We start from the raw sequence: 19,235 nt of genomic DNA, 5'->3' as shown, positions 1-19,235 counted from the left end.
GCCAAACTTTCAGGGCTGATTCTATGATCAAAAATAAGCATAATACGTATGGAGCCAAAAGGCTTAGTTTGCCAGATTATCGACTAAAAAGCAATCGGGTGGAATTTATTGATGAAACGTACAAACATAAAAAAGGAGCCATGTACAATTTACAAAAATTCTGAAAATTTCGCCCCCCCTGTTCAATGCAGAGAAAAATTAAAAAATCCAAGGGATTCAGATCGTAATTGTTTTTACGTTTTTTGTCGATTATCTCCCAAACTAAGCATTTTTTACCCCACATGTATTAAGAGTTTTATGCCTATTTTTGATCATAGAATCAGCCCTGAATGTTTGTCGGTGGACTTGTGACTCACCCTGTATATGTATATTTACATCATTCGAGCGGTCTAGTCTAGCGCAAATACATATTTGTGCATATTTCATCTCATTTATTTGTATACAAGGTGCAGACCAATCGCTCTCGGGCAATTACACCTGTTCTGCGAAGAATCTTTTCGGTGATGATAACATCACTTATACTTTAATGGTGTTGATGCCCCCGAGCGCACCATCTTTAGAGGTTCAATTTACTACCGCCAGAAGCATTCGTTTGCATTGGACACAACCAGAAGATGGAGGATCCATTACTCAAGGTTTGTTTATGGTAAATTTGAATAAACCTTCCAGCGCGATTTTATAGGTTACACTTTAAACACGAAACACGAGACGGACGACTGGACATCATTGGAACTTTCTCCTGAACACTCTGTATATACTTTGGATAACCTTAGATGCGGTTCCATCTACCACATATATCTGTTAGCACACAATAGAGTCGGAAACGGAAGTCCGAGTCCGATAATAACGGTCAACACCAAGGGAGGTCCTCCGCATCTCCCGAAAGAGAAAGAGTTTATATCGACAAATGCAACAACGCTGCAGCTCAATCTGTACAATTGGCCAGATGGAGGTTGTCCTATTTTGCAATTTTCCATAGAGTATAAGGTTTATGGGGCGAAGAAATGGAATTTAATTTCTAACTCTATATTGGAAGAGAAAATCATCATACAGAATCTCGTTCCTGCAACGTGGTATCAGGTGAAAATTGCCGCTGAAAATGATGCCGGGAAAATCAGCGGACATTTCAGTTGCGCAACTACAACCTTAGGCGGAGGTAAATAATTTTAATTGATCGGAAATAAAGTGGATTGGTTACACAAACAAACATTACTATTGACGCAATTAACAATAATGTTGTACGTGGCGAAAGGATAACGTCCGCTTAAAAAAAAAATACTTTACAATTACAAAATCTCTATGCAAAATAACACCCAAAGCAACAATACTGCTTTCCAATAAATTACAGGTTATATATATCGCGACAGTGGCGTAGGCGAGACCGGATCTAGACCTTTCCCCTTTACAAAGAAGTCCACGTTTATTTTTTCACCTAAATATTCATCGCTAGAAAATAGATTCACTCACTGTAGCGTAAGTTAATTGAGACCATCTCTCGAGTCACTGCGACACATAAAATGTATCTATTTTTTTTATTTTCGCCTAACTGAAGGTTTTTTTTACCGTCTGAAAAAATTGAACCAGCTGGTTCCCCGGCAAAATCTTTTGTCTGCGCCACTGCGCCGCCCAGTTAATAAAGGTAGCAACCATATGAGAGTTACTGTTAAGGTCATTCGAAACAACGTTCGGCAAGGACGTTATTTAGAGTGACTTGATCCAATGCAAACTACTTCGGAACGCCCACATTTTTTTCAAATATTAATACCCAATTAAAACATTCTTCTTTTTTACCCTGCAGGTAAAATACCGCTACCGCCAAATTTTTCCGAAGGAACAATATCGTCCGACAAGTTTGACTACAAAGAAGCATACATAATCGCACCAGGTATATGCGCTGTTGTTCTAATACTGTGTGGAAGTATAATTTGGCTGGTGCTGGCTAAAATGAGACGTCATGCGGCAGAAGACACTGCCCAAGAAGACGAAGTCGCAGACGACGAAAAGACAGTGGAAAGGGAGAACTCGAGAAATTGTCAACAAGTCTACTCTTCATCTCCGGTAAAATTAGCAGAAAAGATGCAAGATAATGTCTCTGGTAATTGACTGGAATCCGAAAACGACAATTTGTTCTACTGGGTTTTTCAGGGATGTATGAAATAAGTCCATATGCGACTTTCAGTGTTCCTGGAAATAACAGTCGCTCTGTTACTGCTTCAACACTGGATTATACAATGCAGTTTAAGACATTTGGACACATTGAAGATGACGAACATAATGCCATTATTTATCCAAAAAATATAAATTCCAAGCACAGCTGGCACAAGCATCGGTTCTATAGCAACGAAGGTTAGGGTTTGTCTGTTCTTGCACCTTTCCAATCTCTTAGGAGGTGTTTAACATTATACCACGACATTAAACAATTTAAATCAAAGTCAATGAAACGTCAATAATACGTACACTCTAATTCTAAAAATAATTGTTATAAAAAATAACAAAATATGTAGTTCAGTAACAATTGTAATACAAATTTATCAGTCATCGGGAACAGACATGGATGTTGACGGTTAAAAAACAAAACACCCTTTTCAACTTCTGTAAAACAAAATTTTTGATTTTCTTAGCTGGGAAAATTGTTTGTGTAGATCAAAATTTATTTAGCGGAAATGGGACAAATTGTGCTTATTGATTTTGTGTGCCAAGGTCCAAATATTTTATTTTTTGATCATAGGACAAAGTATCGTGTCAACGTCAATTCTATTCTTAGTAATTGACTACTTTATCATCATGAAAGCACTTGAGGTGCTCATCCTTTCGAGTTATTTAATCTGACATCATCGCGATTCTAGATCGAACATCTCTTCTTACACTTCACGTTCAGTGTCCTTTACATAAAACATTTTTCCAGGAGACCTCCCTAAATCCCGTATGCGTTCAAGCCGCCCTCCTGCTAGGGGCGACTCTGAATCCGACGACACCAGTGGTAGTCCTTGCGGGGACTGTCCCAGTGGCCCAAGTTATCGCGTCCCGGTGAAGTCCTCAAGAGGTGAGCTCCAAACGGCTGGATTCAGTGGTTATGAAACCTTGCTGGTTGCAGATTTGTTTCGTCCGGATTCCAGCACCGAGTCAAACGATGTGTCTCCCCTAGCTGAGCGTCGCCACACTCCTCGCCACATGGGGATTCAGAGGCGACAGCACTGTCCTTCAAGTTCCAGCAGGTAGCCAAGGTACCTTAACCTTTCACTGCTTATGTAGCTGAGGTGAACACGCTTTGTGTGCATTTGTGCATGTCATAATACTGAAAGAGCCAAGTCAGTTGCGGACTGACATGATTTATTTCAGTTTTGAGGAGGACTGCGTTACCACTGAAGACGCCTCACCGGAAGATATGAGATTGCAGCCACCGACTGGATTTTCCGACAGCAGGGAGTTAAGTGAGGCCGAATGCGACAGAGATATCATGATGACCACTAAACTTCCCAACGACTTAGCAACTTTACTAGCAAGGTATTCCATCTCTCTATGTGTACAGGGTGTCCCTGAAATATACGCCAAAATTTTAACCACGAGTTACTGGCTTCATGTAAAACTCGGAAAAAATATTTAAAAAAATTCTGTCAAAAAACATTTTATAAAATACGATATACAAGGGTGTATTTTTAAATGTGCCGAAATTTTACCTACGAGGTTGTTTCACAACGTAGAAGACTAAAAGCAACAAAAAAAAATTGTAGCTCAAAAAATAAATGTCATTTTATTAGCTCAAAAAACAAATATATGCAATTTTATTTTTTTAAATATTTTTTCCGAGTTCTACATAAAACCAGTAGCTCGTGGTTAAAATTTTGCCGTCTATTTCAGGGACACCCTGTATATGACAAAACTGAAAAATCACCGTTTTGTTTTAGATACCAGGAAAGGAGGGAGCAGGAAAGGAAGGAATTTACCATAAATGTTTAACATCGTGAACTTCTGCACACTTATAGATGTCTGTTAGTTTATTTATGACACCTAAGGTGAAATTGATGGAAATCATTTTTGTAAAACCGAATTATACATGTTTATGTAAATATTCAGAGGACTAAATAATAAATACATTTTAAACGTGTTATTTGAATTTTTTATTTGCACCAAATACGTGATTACTGATTAGTTTGTGAAGCGACAATAAATGCTAATTAATTTCGGGAATAGTTCTCATTGCAAACAACTTTCTTCTATGGGCTTAACTTTTTTGAATTTGCCATTATTTTCTGTACTGTTAATTTTCAAGGCTGTTTGACCGTGAGTAGATCCGTTTCCCGGGCTTTTTAACGGACGTTGCAATTTCTTATCTGAACATCCAGTGTTGTTTTATTTTCTATACTACGAATATAGGTATCTATTAATCCGGTAGGGTACTCAACGAGGTCGTTGGTGATTGCTACAGTATCTTTCGAAACACTGCATCCAGCTTATAAAGACATCGACTAACAGATAACGAAAGAGATTATCTCTTGTATACCAACGGGGTGCTTGACCATCATTTACTTGTACATGCTTATCGACGGGATCTTGCATTGGCTAATTATTCAAAATCAAGATCGACAAACTCTTGTCTTCTCTCTCGTGCAGGCATCCGCTCTTACTATTTTTAACGAGATACTGTTATTATCGAACGTGATGTAAGAACACTGACAAACCAGATAGCGTCTTGCAAAATTTCCAAAATTCTGGCATTAATGGGTGATCAACATCCGTTGCACCAGAAACATGAATGAAACTTTCGCTTTCATTTGCCTCACCTGCGACAATTTTCGTCCTCTGGAAAATTGTTACAGTTAACAATTATCTACACGCTACAATAATTTGCATGTACGAGTACATACAAATATAATATACGGACAAAATGGCTTCTAGTTTCCTAAAATTTTTGACAAAGCAATCTTACGAATACCTGTTCTTTATACACTCAAATTGAAACGCCATTTTCGAACAATAATGTTTGAGTAATGAAGCACTAAAAAGGTAAAAACTATTCATTGTGATTGAAAGAACTCAATTAAATGTTGCAGATATAATAAACTATTGATTAACGTTCCTTTAGATAATTATCTTTTCATTAAATATCATTGGCACATCATTAGAATCTAGTTAGTTTCTGCGAGGTGTAAAATATGCACTTAACCACACTTGTACACACGTTACATAACGGTGTTACGGATATGATGGCCATGATGTATTTCGCTGAGCATATTATTTATAGCGATTCAAATCATTTCATTAAATAACCATAAAAATACTTGTGGCAACTTTAGTTCCGCACCTGAAACGTTTCCCGATCTTTTACATAAATATGTAGTGCAACAAAGGACTCTAAATTCACTTAAAAATTTGTTGATTTGCATAAAGAAAATGACAGTTTTTGAGAAGCGGAAATTTAAGTCTTTGTTTCAGATTTTAGTTCAATGTATGTATATGTAATATATTAAAAATAAGATTTGTTATTAACACGGAATACAATGGTGAAAGAGATATCCTCCTATCTGCATTCTTAAGAGAGTTATTACAAGATTAACAATTTCAGAATTTTAAGTCTGAGAACCGCTCATTATAACATTTTACCGGTTGCGCAGACACGAGGTTAATTAATAATATAAAATATTTAAAATTTGACAAGAGGGATTACGAGGTAACTAATAATTCCTATAGTTTTCGTTACAGGTAATTCTTAGAATTTTTTAAATAAACTTCCAATGGCGTACATTGGTCCCTGTCCCTGTTAATTAAGTGTTCTCTTTCTTACTAAAAATGTCTCATATTGGAATTTTAAAAGTGGTCGACCTAGGAATTGTCAAAATTCAATAATTATAACAGGTATATTTCATACACAATTAACTGATTGATTAATTTATTCGTCATTAATTTTACAGTCTGCGTAAATATGGCAACAGCACGACTTAATAGAAAACACTTTTCTCACTACAGCTTCCGAATGCTGTCAATCTGTATTCACCTTTGTTTCATTTTTTATCAAAATCACGGTGAAGGTTTTGTTTTTTGGTAACCTATTTCCCTTGAACTATAGTGTTTGATATTTCTTCTCAAGTAATCCCATCCTGTGATATTATCGCACCCAAAATATGTCTATTGTTAATATACTTTCATTCTTTCTTCCTATCTATCATCCAATCACATCCTGATTCTCATTTCTTTGTCACACTGGTCCCAATCCCAAGATACCTACATGACTCTTTATTTTTCTTCTGAGCTATGCAGAATATGATATTATAATAAAGAGCTTTTACTATCAAATTATAAAATATATCCTTTTAACAATAACACAATAAAATTAACTCTTAAACATTGGTTACCATAAAAAAGTCAGTTTTCTAATTTTATTTGATTCTTTGTTTAAGCTTTCCACGTACATCAAACGTGCGTATTCATCCAATCAAAAATATTTATCGCGATAAAAACGTCCGTCTACTCTGTCATCTGTCAAAAGTGATTAAAATTACATGCTACTCCTGTCAGATTCTCAAATTGTTTTTAATAATTGTGTTTTTAATAACTGTATTACATATAAATAAATAATTACCTGACGTTAAAGTTTTTATTCTGGAATTAATCTTGCCAAAAATAACATGACCTAATTTTTTATATCTGATAAATTTTTCAGTTTTCACTTAATTACAGTTTTTGATTTAAGACATGACACGATATTCCAGAAATCTTTGATATGACTTTAAAAATCTCGATCTACAAATGTTTTTATACAAAACTTTAGATTAGATTTCGATAGTAATCAATGAATTCGGAAATAAAAAAAAAATAAGACAATACATTTTTACCTTCTAGTAATTTTATAGTTTTTATTTTATGGTTAGAGATTTTTTAATACAAAGCAGATTTTCGTGAATTTCTACTTTGATTATTTAAGATAATTTATTCCAACACAACAGAGCTTCACATCTCGTAATAGGTATCGGGCGTTCAAATGAAATCATGGGCTGGGAAGGCGTTGGAAACCGTCAATTGTCTTGCTTTTTTAAAGTGTAAATTGATAGTTGTAATAAGAGTATGTTGACAGCTAATCTAAAATTTGTAAAAAAAATCTTTCGTTTCTTTTTTGCTTTCTTTGGAATGTTTTACATTAAAACTAGGATAACTAACGGTTCCTATTCTCAAAGCAAATATCTAAGGGCACGCTTTGCTGAAAACAAACATGTTCAATCATGTGCCGATTAAATTTTCAAAGCCTACTCAGCCCAGGATTTCATTTGAACGCATGATATACCTAGTCTGTTTTTTAATCAAAAACCACGACCTGTTGATTTGGGAATTTAATAATATACCTACTAGCTACACCTCCCAACGGCTGTCATTTTTAATGTCCTTGAAAGTACGCAAACTCGCATTTAAAATTTGAGCCTGTTATTAAAAATGCCTCGCAAAGTAAGACATTTATTAAACTCTCAAATTAATTGTTATTAACTTTATTAACATGCTGCGCTCCTAGTATCTCTACATAACCTCAATTTTTACATTATAACATTTTTTGCCCTAGGTCAAAAGTGTGCAATGTTGCCAGCTCTATTTTGGGTGTAAATTGCGGTGTTGGTGGTTCATTGATAAAAAAAAGCTGTATGCCACTAAATGAATAAAATCACATGTCATTGTTTTCCACGGCGTGCTTGATTATTTTTTCAAATTTATTAATAAAACATCGTAAAGTAATAAAACGTTTTATTTATTTTCTTGAATTTTTATTGCACAAAAGTCAACGTGTTAGACATCATTGAAATCAGAAAGAAAATCTCTACCAGAATAAAAATAAATAAATATATGTTTCCATTTAAAAAAACAAAGTAATACTTATTTGACATAACAGTTAATGTTGAAAAAAATAAAAAATTAAGCCGTTTTGTAGTGTTTTTTTAACCATTTTATTCCTTTGTTGTTTATTAAAATTGGACGATAAATACCGGAGCTACGGTTTGCTGCGTTTTTTAGGAAACAGCCTGTATAAGCTTGTATAAAATATTAAGAAATTATTATTGAACTTTATTAAATAACATTTTTAATTTACAATGCGAAAATTTCCGATAATAATGAGGAATCTGGAAAAGTGCCCCGAATGCTTGCAGCGTTTCCACGTTGAATGGCAAGGGAAATCCTCTCAAAAAGGAATTTCTTAGATTTTGAATCCCTTGATTCCGCGATAAGTCGGTCTCCGATGACATATTAAGTAATTTATCAATAAACAATATCAAAAAATTCCTAAACTGTTTTTCCAAATTAATAATTTCAATTTTTATGAAACAACTACTTACTAGGTTGGCAAATTTTTTATAAAGTGTATCATACAATTACGTCTCTATCTTAAAGCTAACAGTAAGATACGTCAAATGGCAATCTGGCAAGTGGCAAAATCATTTGCTTTACATCAAAACCAAAAATTGAAATCACCAAAATAAAATAGTACTTCATTTTTGACAACACCACTTTCTCCCCCTGTGAATGTCAACATCTGTTAAAAAATTATAATTAGTTCATGTGATATTTATTTCATTTATTAACTGTTTTCTTCTTAGAACAATTGTACCGTCCAAACACCTCTACTTTAATAAAATTCTACAGTGATTCCTGTATAAACAATAAAATACTCTTCAGAAATGTAAGTCCAAACACACATTATTCTGTAACACGACGTCTTCTTTAATCTCAGTAGTTTCACTAGAGATGATCTTTATACATGAACGCACATTTTACCTTGACATTATTCTGTAATAACTGTGACGAAAAATGGAAATCTTTCCCAAAAAAAAGTTTCAATAAAGTAAAAACTGTGTTTGAATGAAGGATGCTCGATGTCCTGTAAACTACAGAGCTTTCGGAGCTTTTGGCAATGATAAGTTCCTAGGTTAAGCTCGTTATACTTAATTACATATACGTTGTCTTGTTAAGAGCAGAAATTGAAAATGCACCCTAAAAATGTGCCCCTCGAAACGTGAGTACGTGAATTTTTCTGTTTCCGAACTAAATGGTGCAAGTGCTCAGTTGTGCGTATGTCGCAATAGCGTCACGGTCTCAATTCCGCGTTGTCCTTTCCGGAACTGGTCTCCGATCCGGGTGAGGATTTAGTCCGGGCCCTCGCACGGATATCGGTTCTGAAGCGGTTTCAGCGAGGGCGGTTGCAAGGTCTTCGGCATTTTGCGAAGTGAATGCTCTATTGTGAAGGGAAAATACAGTCCGGTGGGGAATTAGTTTTCTCTCGAAGCCCCCACTGAAACGTTTCACTTAAGAACAACTTTTTGATTCAACACCGACCCAGTCAGTTCGAGCACGTGTTGCGATAACTTCGCTTGCTGCGCGTTCTCGTCGTCACATTTGGGGAGAATTTTCGTTCCGGTATTCTACATGGGGAAGTGTTTTTAGCTCCTGCGTGTGACATTCATTGCATCTGGATTATTATTATAAGTGCAACCTCTCGTGGAAATGGTTACGTTATTTACCGCCGCTATACTTCTATTGACCTCTTTTGGTAAGTTTTTCACATTATACACCACCACTCAAAATTCGCCCAATGTATGAGTATTTTGATTCTTGCAGTGCACACATACATTGTTGCACGCGGTTCAAAATCAATCATTCATAACTTCATAACTGGCGTCTTCGAATGAGGTTTCTAGGGAATCTAAACCAACAGCTGATGCTACATTGTTATTATACAGCACATGCTAGCAAGTGGACAGTGAAAACGCTCGTGGCTACTCAACCTTATTTAGTTTGAAGTGAAACTGAACGCATCTAACCTTTCCAATTCAATAGATTCCAATCATTGTTTTTTTATGAGCAAAACACCCTTATTCAATCAACTAACTTTGTGCACTAGAAAGCAAGGTCACTTCTACAATCATTTATTATATATCAAGGATAACCACCCTGTATATACTACAAACAAAATGCACAATGGACTTTACGCACCAAAAAAATTATTTTGGGTGTGAGTGTGACGAAATTGATTTTTTGCAACTGGACGACCATGAGGTCCTGTCTTCTTAGAGTCCCTGACATTTAAATACCTTCAGGTAATAGATGAGAAAAATTTTGGGAATCGTATAGATTTACACAATTGAGACGCTACATGCGATAAACTGATGTGAAAGTAGTTTTAAACTACCAATTAGAAATGGATAAGAAATAATTAAAAGACGGAAAAAGTATCACAGTTGACAAGTTTGCATAAATAAGCTTTCATAATTACGATGCCGTTTAGTTTATATAAGTATTTTACACCAAGAGTTTCTTTTTAGAAACAATGATACATTTTGATTTTTGCCCAAATCATTTTAGAAGCAGTAGCGCACTTCTAACTAGGCCAGTGTCTTGTTCGTGACGAAAGAGTAGGATTCAGTACAGAAAAGCGATGATGCATCATTGATGAACTTGAAGAAAGAAAGGGAAAGGACATTAATGAAAGTATTTCGTAGGAGATAAAGAACTAGATGATTTTTGATTAAATGTAGTACGTACAAAGCGAAGAGAAAGTGTTTCAGATTTTTATAATTGTAGAATTTTATAACCAGTCAAGTGTCAAAATTGTAGTCAGCAACAGAAACGCATTTTCTTCTTAACTGATTAAAACGTATCTTGTGTGTGTCAAATATGTGACATACACTAACATGTTACATGCCTGACCTTTCGCATAACTGTGGATCTTGGTTAGGTAATAGTCAGCCGGAGGCGCAAAGCGCTTAAAATCATACTTTATGTACCTATTTAATCACGATGATGATATCTTTGGCCGTATTAATCTATACCTGACTGACTGAAACTTGAAGGAAAGTCTCTATTCTTGCCTATTGAAATTTTTCTGCAAAATCAAGTTTTTCTTGTTAATTAACTACCGAATCTGACCCAGTTGCATAGTTAATGTTGTAGATTATTTATATAATGCAACGACTTTCGATCAGATTGCCTCACTTTTGTACTTTGGCGTACGCACAGAATCGTTACAAATCTGTGCTAAGTTGTGATTTTGACTCGTAGAGTAATTGCAAAAAATACAAAATCGTTACATAATCGCGATATTTATTGAAGATGATTTCCCATCAGTTACTCCACAGTCAATTCTCACGACATATTATCTAATATTATACTTTCTATTAATTGTTTGACTCATACAAAAATTGTTAAGTTTTACCAATTCAACACAAACTACAGGGTGAACAGTTTGGAACAAAATTCATACAAACTTTATGTTCACACTGTATATAGCGAAAATCTATTCAGTGATGTTCGCCACTTGCTTATGCAACTTAAGAAAGAAATGAATGCATCGAACGTATGGGAAAGATTATTAAAATGATGTCACTGGGCTAGAACAATATTCTCACTGTTGCGCTCTCTTCTCAAACAATTTAATTTGAAACTTTATTTGCTCGAAACATATTACTTTTATAAGTACAAGGTGTTATTGAAAGTTGTACAGATATTTTAACCACGAGCTACTACTACTAATCGGAAAAAATATTTAAAAAATTCCATATCAAAAAGTAAAATGACATTTATTTTTTGAGCTACAATTTTTTTTAATTGCTTTTAGTCTTCTACGTTGTCAAACAACCTCGTGGGTAAAATTTCGGCACATTTTAAAACTACACCCTGAATATCATGTTTTATAAAATGAACGCAAATGCGAAGTAACCTATAGGAAATATGCTTTAAAACAAGGAAACCGCATTGGTGTACGTTTTATAAAATATGATATACAGGGTGTATTTTTAAAATGTGCCAAAATTTTACCTACGAGGTTGTGGGACAACGTAGAAGACTAAAAGCAATAAAAAACAATTGTACCTCAAAAATTAAATGTCATTTTAATTTTTGACATAAAATTTTTTAAATATTTTTTCCGAGTTCTACATGAATCCAGTAGCTCGTGGTTAAAATATCTGTACAACTTTTAATAACACCCTGTATGTTTGTTACTACGGGGACCTTAGAAATCATAAATCCACGTGCATGTTTTCAACTTTAATTAATTCCACAGCTATTTTAATTTCTACTGATTTTAACGGAAATATTTTACTCAATTTGCAAATTATCATCGTCTGATAACTGAAAACTAAATTGATAAAGTTTGGAAATGCACAGATCGACTTGTGAAAAGTGTGCAAATAGAACAACTAACAATAACAGGAAGAGGAAAAATATAAAAAATGAAGGTACAATTCTAAAATGATTAAATTCTCTCCTTTCAACTTGTGACATAGTTCAGTATGTTACTTAGACCGCTCAGCTTGTACTTTCTACAATTTAAAAACATTTAAATAACATCCTCAATCAAATGTTAAATCTGCTAGTTTATTTCGTATATGCAGGTGTATAAAATTTTCAGGCGCAAAATCGTCATCTACAATTCATTAAAAAACTTAATTAAGATCCTATCGATGCGATGGTGCTAAGTTACTTATTACCATTTAATTTATTTAAGCAGGTAAAATCACAATCAACTTGTGCCTGACTCCAGCTTACAATACTCTTTCTCCTACTATCAATTTCACCGTAATCTTATTTCCTTGCTTTTTCTGCAAACTAAAAGCAAAAATATAAACAGAGTGAAAGCGATCGACTTCTAACAATATCACAACCTCCACACAAATTTAGAAATATCGCAGATTAAACCACGATATTTACGAAACCTTTGATTTTCTCTGACTTTCTACTTATCTTAACCAACCCCTGCGATCCGATACGCGTTTCTACTTATGAAAAAGTTTACATTCATGTGTCGCACTGTAATGGCGCGCATCCCGTATCATCTACACATGTGTAAACGTCGTGACACGAATAACAACACAAATAAAACACTCGAAAACGATAATTAGGTACACAAAAGGCAAAAATTAAAAGGAAAAAACAGGTTAATGGCGACATCATTTTCACACAGACGTCTTAAAATGATTGTTTAACGACACCGAATAAGAAAGTAGCAGCTATTAAAAATACTATTAATTAAAATAATTGTATTTAACATATTTAGAATTTTTAATTTGTTTTAAATTGGCTTGATGAGGCGTCGTTAAGTTCAAGTTTCCTAATGGGAGAACTAAACAATACAACAGCCTTTAAAGTATCGTAATTAGTTAATATAATAATAATAACAATATAATTGACAACGATTGTGTAATCATTTTGTATAATTGTGGTACACATTGTGTAATATATAAGTATAATCTTGTAAATGTGTTTTTCACGCTCATTGACAATTAATTACAAAAATAGCGCCCAACTATATATGTATTATGTTTAATCACTTTCACTCCTTTCGACACGTCTGTCGTGGAGTTACATTTTTGAACTCACGTTACGCTGCGTGAATACTGATAGTAATCCAAATCAGTCAAAATCCTATCTATATGTCACGGTGAAAGTAAACTGTTTCTATAACTAGCAGTTTTAACGCAAGGGCACTTCTCTTATGCACCATTTCAAGCAATGTCAGTAGTACAATCACTCGCACAAGAAACAGACCAGTACAGGTATTAATTCCTTGATGTGTACTGGAATATTAATTTTAAATTTATTACGCTTTTATTAGATGTTAAACTGTACCAATGAAATATTAGTTTTGCCATGAAAATATACTAAAACTAGTTCGATTGACCTAGAACCAAAGAAAATGAAATATAGCCTAGGCCACGATTGCAAAATATTTCTGTGATATTTGAATTAATTTGTATAAGGAAATTTTTGCATTTACGGATTCTATCATTTGAACTGTTGTTGAAAATGGATAACAACAGTTAGTACTCTACATACTTTTAGTTACTACAAGCAGATCGGCAAATTGCAAATATCAGAATCTGTTACACTTTCATTATACTACTCTGTTCCCGTTTTTAGAAATCTCCCAGTCGATTGTTTGCCAACATTTTTATAATCTTATCCAAAAGTTGCTCTGCATTTTATACTTCAAGTTATCACAATTAATATATACTTTCACATCGTAAAAAGTATATTTAATTTGACTCTTTCGTGCAGTATTTTCGCATTTAGTTTTTTATTTCATAAACAACAAAAATGTAAAAATGTTAACGGTCCAGTAGAATTTACAATTTTTTTTTAAACTTCAAATTACCTAAAACCATTTGTTTTATAAAACTTTTGAAAACACCTGCTAAGAATGAAGACTGAACATGTTTAAAATAGAGATTTATTTTGATTGCAATTCACACAATAATCGACTTAACATGAGATTTAAGTTACATAAGCTCAACCATAATGGATGGGACATCTTTCCCACATATCTCTTATGTGTACGTATTGCTATTAAAATAACAATACAGAAATCTCGCTAATTAGTCCATTAAAATACAGGGTGTAGTCGAAATACACCGAATAATTTTAACCATGAGCTACTGGCTTCATGTAGAACTCGGAAAAAATATTTTACATTCTGTCAAAAAATAATTTAATTTTTGAGGTTCCATTTTTTATATTTATTTTTTGACATAGAATTTTTTAAATATTTGTTCCGAGTTCTACATGAAGCCAGTAGCTCGTGGTTAAAATTATTCCATGTATTTAGATTACACCCTGTATAATAGTACATATGTACTTGGAGATCAGTTTCAGTAAGAAACGACTCTACACAAATTTCTATCCTTAAAAATAATGAAAATATCAGGCTGCCTTCATGTTGACGTAACACATACTGTATAAATATTTGCTTGTTCAAATCCAGTACTTACTCGTACATACTTAATTTACTCACAACAATTAAGTCGTCCAGCACTATTGCGTCCAAAATCTTCTCACATATCTTTTATACTAAATCGTGCATAAGAAACAAAATTATCCAGTATCAATCTATGTTCTCTGCTCGACAGAACATTTACGCTTAGTTTGGAATTCATTCTACCTTCAAAAAATTCCATCAGCCTATAAGGTGTGTTCGAAAGGTCAGAACTAACTGCGGAAGTTGAACGCATCTTTTTAATTAATTAATCACATACGTGGTTGTATTTAGGTCGAAGTCATAAGTGTGGCCACTTTATGAATAAACTTCAAGGGCAATCAAAATCAGAAGTTAAATAATTAAGGCAATTACGTTGTTATATTGTACTGTGACTACTCTCAGTTACCTTAACATTTAAAAATTACTCTCGCTCTTAATAGCGGTGTATTTCAACAGAAAATCGTGTCCGGACTGTGGGTTTAGTTAAGCAAGACATGCTTTCGAGAGAAATTGCAGCAAATTTCTAAATTCATACAGCTGCTGAAGGAAATTGGGAAATTTATTACTGCCATGTCGAGTCGCCTCATTGGAGATTTTTAAAAAAGCCGCTTAGTTATTTCAATCAACTACGCTGTTAAGTTGTAGCAGGTAATAGATAATAAATCTTTAAGAACATGCACGCTAACGAGAAGTAGAGCATGTCAAAAACCGCCATAAATACTTCAAGGGGAGAAATTGGTATCTTTAATTATCGTTTTTACAGGTAAATATAATCGATACTGCAGTGCATTAATTTGTGTTTTATGTAACATATTTTTTACTTTCTCTTTTTCCAATTGGGTATGAAAATAGCGAGCGATTATTTATATATGTACACAGGTGTCCGAAAATTGGCGCACTAACTACTTACTACCTTATCGAGGATGTTTAAATGTATATGAAAAAAATATGGAAAACATTTTTCAGTCAAAAAAATCTTGTACTTTGTGATATATGTACGATTCGAGGTAGTTTTCATGACAATTTAATACATATATTTCGAAATAATTGACCTGTTCAGTGCCACTTTCAAAGACCTCCAAATCAGCAAATAAGTTCAATAGAATTTTTTAAACATTTTTCTGACGTTTACGGTAATCTCTTCTATACCGTAGTGTGCCGTTAGTGCGCCTTTTTGGGACACCCTGTATATACAGGGTGAAATTGAAGTGCACCATAATATGTAAACCATAGTATCTTCAACAAGGGAATAAACTGAAAATGTAGTTAAACATTTTAATTTCATCATTTAAGTCCAATTTAACTTAATTTCATCCCGAATGAGACGCTCCCAGAAGCTCTAATAAATCGAAACATGAATAGCCACAAAAATGTTTTAATAACAGAGAGTCACAAAACTTTACCATGAATGAAACAGCCGAAAAACACTTTTTAAATACAGAGATCCGCAAAAACGTGTAAGAAGATTATGAATGAAAACGCGGTGCTAGCAGCCGCGATAACAAAACTTTTTGCACCTTTTTTGGGTTGCACTCGATAACTTTTTAATCTTACTATTTTTCCTCATTTTTGTGCTTGAACTGTACATGGCATTTCTGCCCTCATGCGGATGTATAGCGCAAAATTGAATGCACGCGATTTTGACAATTGGTCTGAAGATTCTAGGATTTTAATATAGTGATGTATTTCGATTTCAGCCTGTATAAGCTTATTTCATATATTCGATATACGATACGATCTACGTCTCCTTTGATTTGTATACAAAGAGATAATAACTGTGTTGCAACAGCATAACAATGCATCACAAGTTCTAGAGAGGAGCGGGAGCATTGAGAAACCCAATTTTTTAAGAAATTCGACGACCGCTGCTGACTAAGAACACCAAGTCGTACAGCAAATATTTGCAGTAATAAGTTAGTAAATTCGTTAAATAAACACAACTGATTCAAAACCACACAATGTAGTATGTTATTTACTTATTTATTTAATATACAGTGCGTGTAGGGAATTTGTTCTGAGTGAAACGTGTTAGTAGCCGATCTAAATCTACAGGTGCGTTTGCAAAGTGAAATGAGAGAATGTCTTTCTTCAGAGTGTCGAAAATTTTATAATCCGGTGGCGAATGACGTCTATCCCATGCTACAAGTTAGTTAACAATGGCATTGTAAAAAGAGGTTAATTATCCAACAACATGGTTTACGAGAACACCCGCGCCTAGAATGGATTATATGTAACAGTGAAAGTAGTCTCAGTTGTTACAGTTACGTGTAAGGTTTATACTCAAATTTTATGTAAAACGACCTCGAATGTGACACGACCAAAATTCACAAAAGTTTATTAAGGTCAGGCGAACATCGAGATCCTGAATAATTACAAATCTATTTAGGTGCAGACTGATACATGAAAAAGCAAACACGAGTGAAAGTTTACAAATGAATGCAAAAAATGACCTTCTCTACTAAAATTCCAAGTGAAAATGAAAAAAATATGTGTGATATGTGAACATAGAAAAACATTTAGCAGAGGTGTTAAATGTTCTCGAAACGCGGACCTACCAGTTAATAACAGTGTTTTTTTTAATGATGTGGTTAATAAGTTAATAACCATTGCTTCGAATAATAACTGTTTAATCACGATTCTCTCACTTTTCGTGATTTTTATTGATGGATTGAAAAGTAAACTAGAAGTTGTCAGTTCGTGCCAAACAGCGACAAATAAAATTATTTCTATAAATCAATTTAAAAATTCTTGCCAACCGAATTCTCTACAAACTGACATGTGTCATCAAGATGAGTAGAATTATCTACTCTACTGTTAAAATGCAACAGCACTTACAAAATATCCGCCGCATATTTTTTTATTTGTTTAAAAGTCTTCTCTTTCTTTGTTGTTCTATCTTTTACCGTTCATTGTAATCTTCATCTTTTATGGTTGACATATTACAACATTTTAGATAATTCTTTTAATTATCAGACATGAAACGCATTAAACAGAAATAGATAATAGGAGAGATGTGAATTAACCCGTAAGCAAAACCGAAAATGAAATGCCAGCAACATCATTAACAACCACCAACAAGATGAACTTTAAACTTACTTCCACTTAGAGTTAATTTAATTAACTGTGATCATCGTGAACGATATTTAACGTTCCTTTGTTGGGTTTTTAATTGAATTTATAATGAGAGTAGGTGAATAATTTGCGAAATTTACTCACAATAATTGATTCATTCATAAAAATAAGTCCAATACATCAATAAAACTAAAGGTTAAAGGGTGGTAAAAGGTAGGCGTAAAACTGTTATTTCCAGTTCTATCTGACATTTTCTCCTAATGGGCGATGACACTGTCAGGAATACTTTGCATATTTTAGCATTGTAGTAGAATATGCATCACAACGAATGATTCAACGCATTTTTGTACAATACGAACTCATGTAATAGCTTGCAAAGTTCATATTATGAGAGTACTACAGAAATTTTACTCAGTTCAGTAAAACTGTTTATAAAGGGTGTGTCAGAATTCCACCGACAAACTTTCAGGACTGATTCTATGATCAAAAATAGGCACAAAACTCGTAATACATATGGGGTAAAAAATGCTTAGTTTGCGAGATAATCGACCAAAGACGTAAAAATAATTTTTGTAGATTGTACTTTTTAGGTTTGTACGTTTTGTCAATAAATTCCATTTGATTGCTTTTGTTGCTGACAAAACTTTTTAGTCGATTATCTCGCAAACTAAGCGTTTTTGACCCCATATGTATTAAGAGTTTTATGCTTATTTTTGATCATAGAATCAACCCTGAAAGTTTTTTGGTGAAATTCTGACACACCCTGTGTAACATAACGGAGCAACGTACAGGGTGTAACAGAAATAAGTGCATTAATTTTAACTGGTAATAGAACTCATCAAAAGGAACAACTTTTCTCTCTGCCATTTTGGCGAAAAACGTTGCGTAATGGCTTAAAAAAATACGAAAGATTTTCCTAAAACCGTTCATATCTCCAAAACTAAGCTACCTAAAAACGTGAAACAACCAGATTCTTACGAAGTGGATTTTTTGCTATACGGGTACATTTGTTTGAATTTCGATTTCGGCGTTAAAACACGTTTTCTGGATGAAAATGGACGTTTTTTTCATATTAGCGCTAATCTCATTTAGCCATTGTAGTATTTAGTGGCGTAGGACTATTTTAGTGAAAAATCTCTCCAATTTTTTGTTGGAATTAAACATCGTTTTTCGGCAAAATGGCAGATAGAAAAGTTGTTCCTTTTGACGAGTTCTATTACCAGTTAAAATTAATGCACCCATTTCTGTTACACCCTGTATTTAAACATTACTAAAATAATTTGAATATTACAGAATCATTTTTGGGTCTTCGATTCACATTTACTTGGTGTTAAATTCTTGGTGGTGTAAGTCTCACGTGAATGTCCATTAGATCAAATGTAATACTCGAAATAGTATACCTAGTTGCATTTGTAACGAGAAATTTTGAAATGGAAAA

At 33.8% G+C, this 19,235-nt stretch overlaps 2 protein-coding genes across 9 annotated transcripts in view; both read left to right on the top strand.

Moving 5' to 3' along the window:
* The window catches only part of Dscam3 (Down syndrome cell adhesion molecule 3), a 118,032-nt gene extending 113,924 nt beyond the window's left edge, over positions 1–4,108 (top strand). Inside the window, exons 21-28 of one of the 2 annotated variants that reach the window (XM_069060482.1) lie at positions 447–635; positions 683–1,156; positions 1,799–2,095; positions 2,146–2,346; positions 2,906–3,043; positions 3,095–3,215; positions 3,340–3,504; positions 3,906–4,108. In XM_069060482.1, coding sequence (XP_068916583.1) covers positions 447–635; positions 683–1,156; positions 1,799–2,095; positions 2,146–2,346; positions 2,906–3,043; positions 3,095–3,215; positions 3,340–3,504; positions 3,906–3,957 — 1,637 coding nt within the window. In that variant the 3' untranslated portion in view covers positions 3,958–4,108. Of the gene's footprint in view, positions 1–446; positions 636–682; positions 1,157–1,798; positions 2,096–2,145; positions 2,347–2,905; positions 3,044–3,094; positions 3,225–3,339; positions 3,505–3,905 lie in introns of those variants that run through there. The other variant, XM_069060483.1, reaches the window with a different exon arrangement.
* A 5,133-nt stretch (positions 4,109–9,241) lies between these two features.
* Cda5 (Chitin deacetylase-like 5) overlaps positions 9,242–19,235 on the top strand; it is a 32,493-nt gene continuing 22,499 nt past the window's right edge. For 3 of the 7 annotated variants that reach the window (XM_069060252.1, XM_069060251.1, XM_069060250.1), the window contains exon 1: positions 9,249–9,523. In XM_069060252.1, coding sequence (XP_068916353.1) covers positions 9,478–9,523 — 46 coding nt within the window. In that variant the 5' untranslated portion in view covers positions 9,249–9,477. Of the gene's footprint in view, positions 9,524–19,235 lie in introns of all 7 variants that reach the window. The other 4 variants (XM_069060249.1, XM_069060247.1, XM_069060253.1 and 1 more) reach the window with 3 other exon arrangements.

This window comes from Tenebrio molitor, chromosome X (genome assembly GCF_963966145.1).
Source record: "Tenebrio molitor chromosome X, icTenMoli1.1, whole genome shotgun sequence".
Classification (NCBI taxonomy): domain Eukaryota; kingdom Metazoa; phylum Arthropoda; class Insecta; order Coleoptera; family Tenebrionidae; genus Tenebrio; species Tenebrio molitor.
This window is presented reverse-complemented; position numbering and strand designations above follow the sequence as displayed.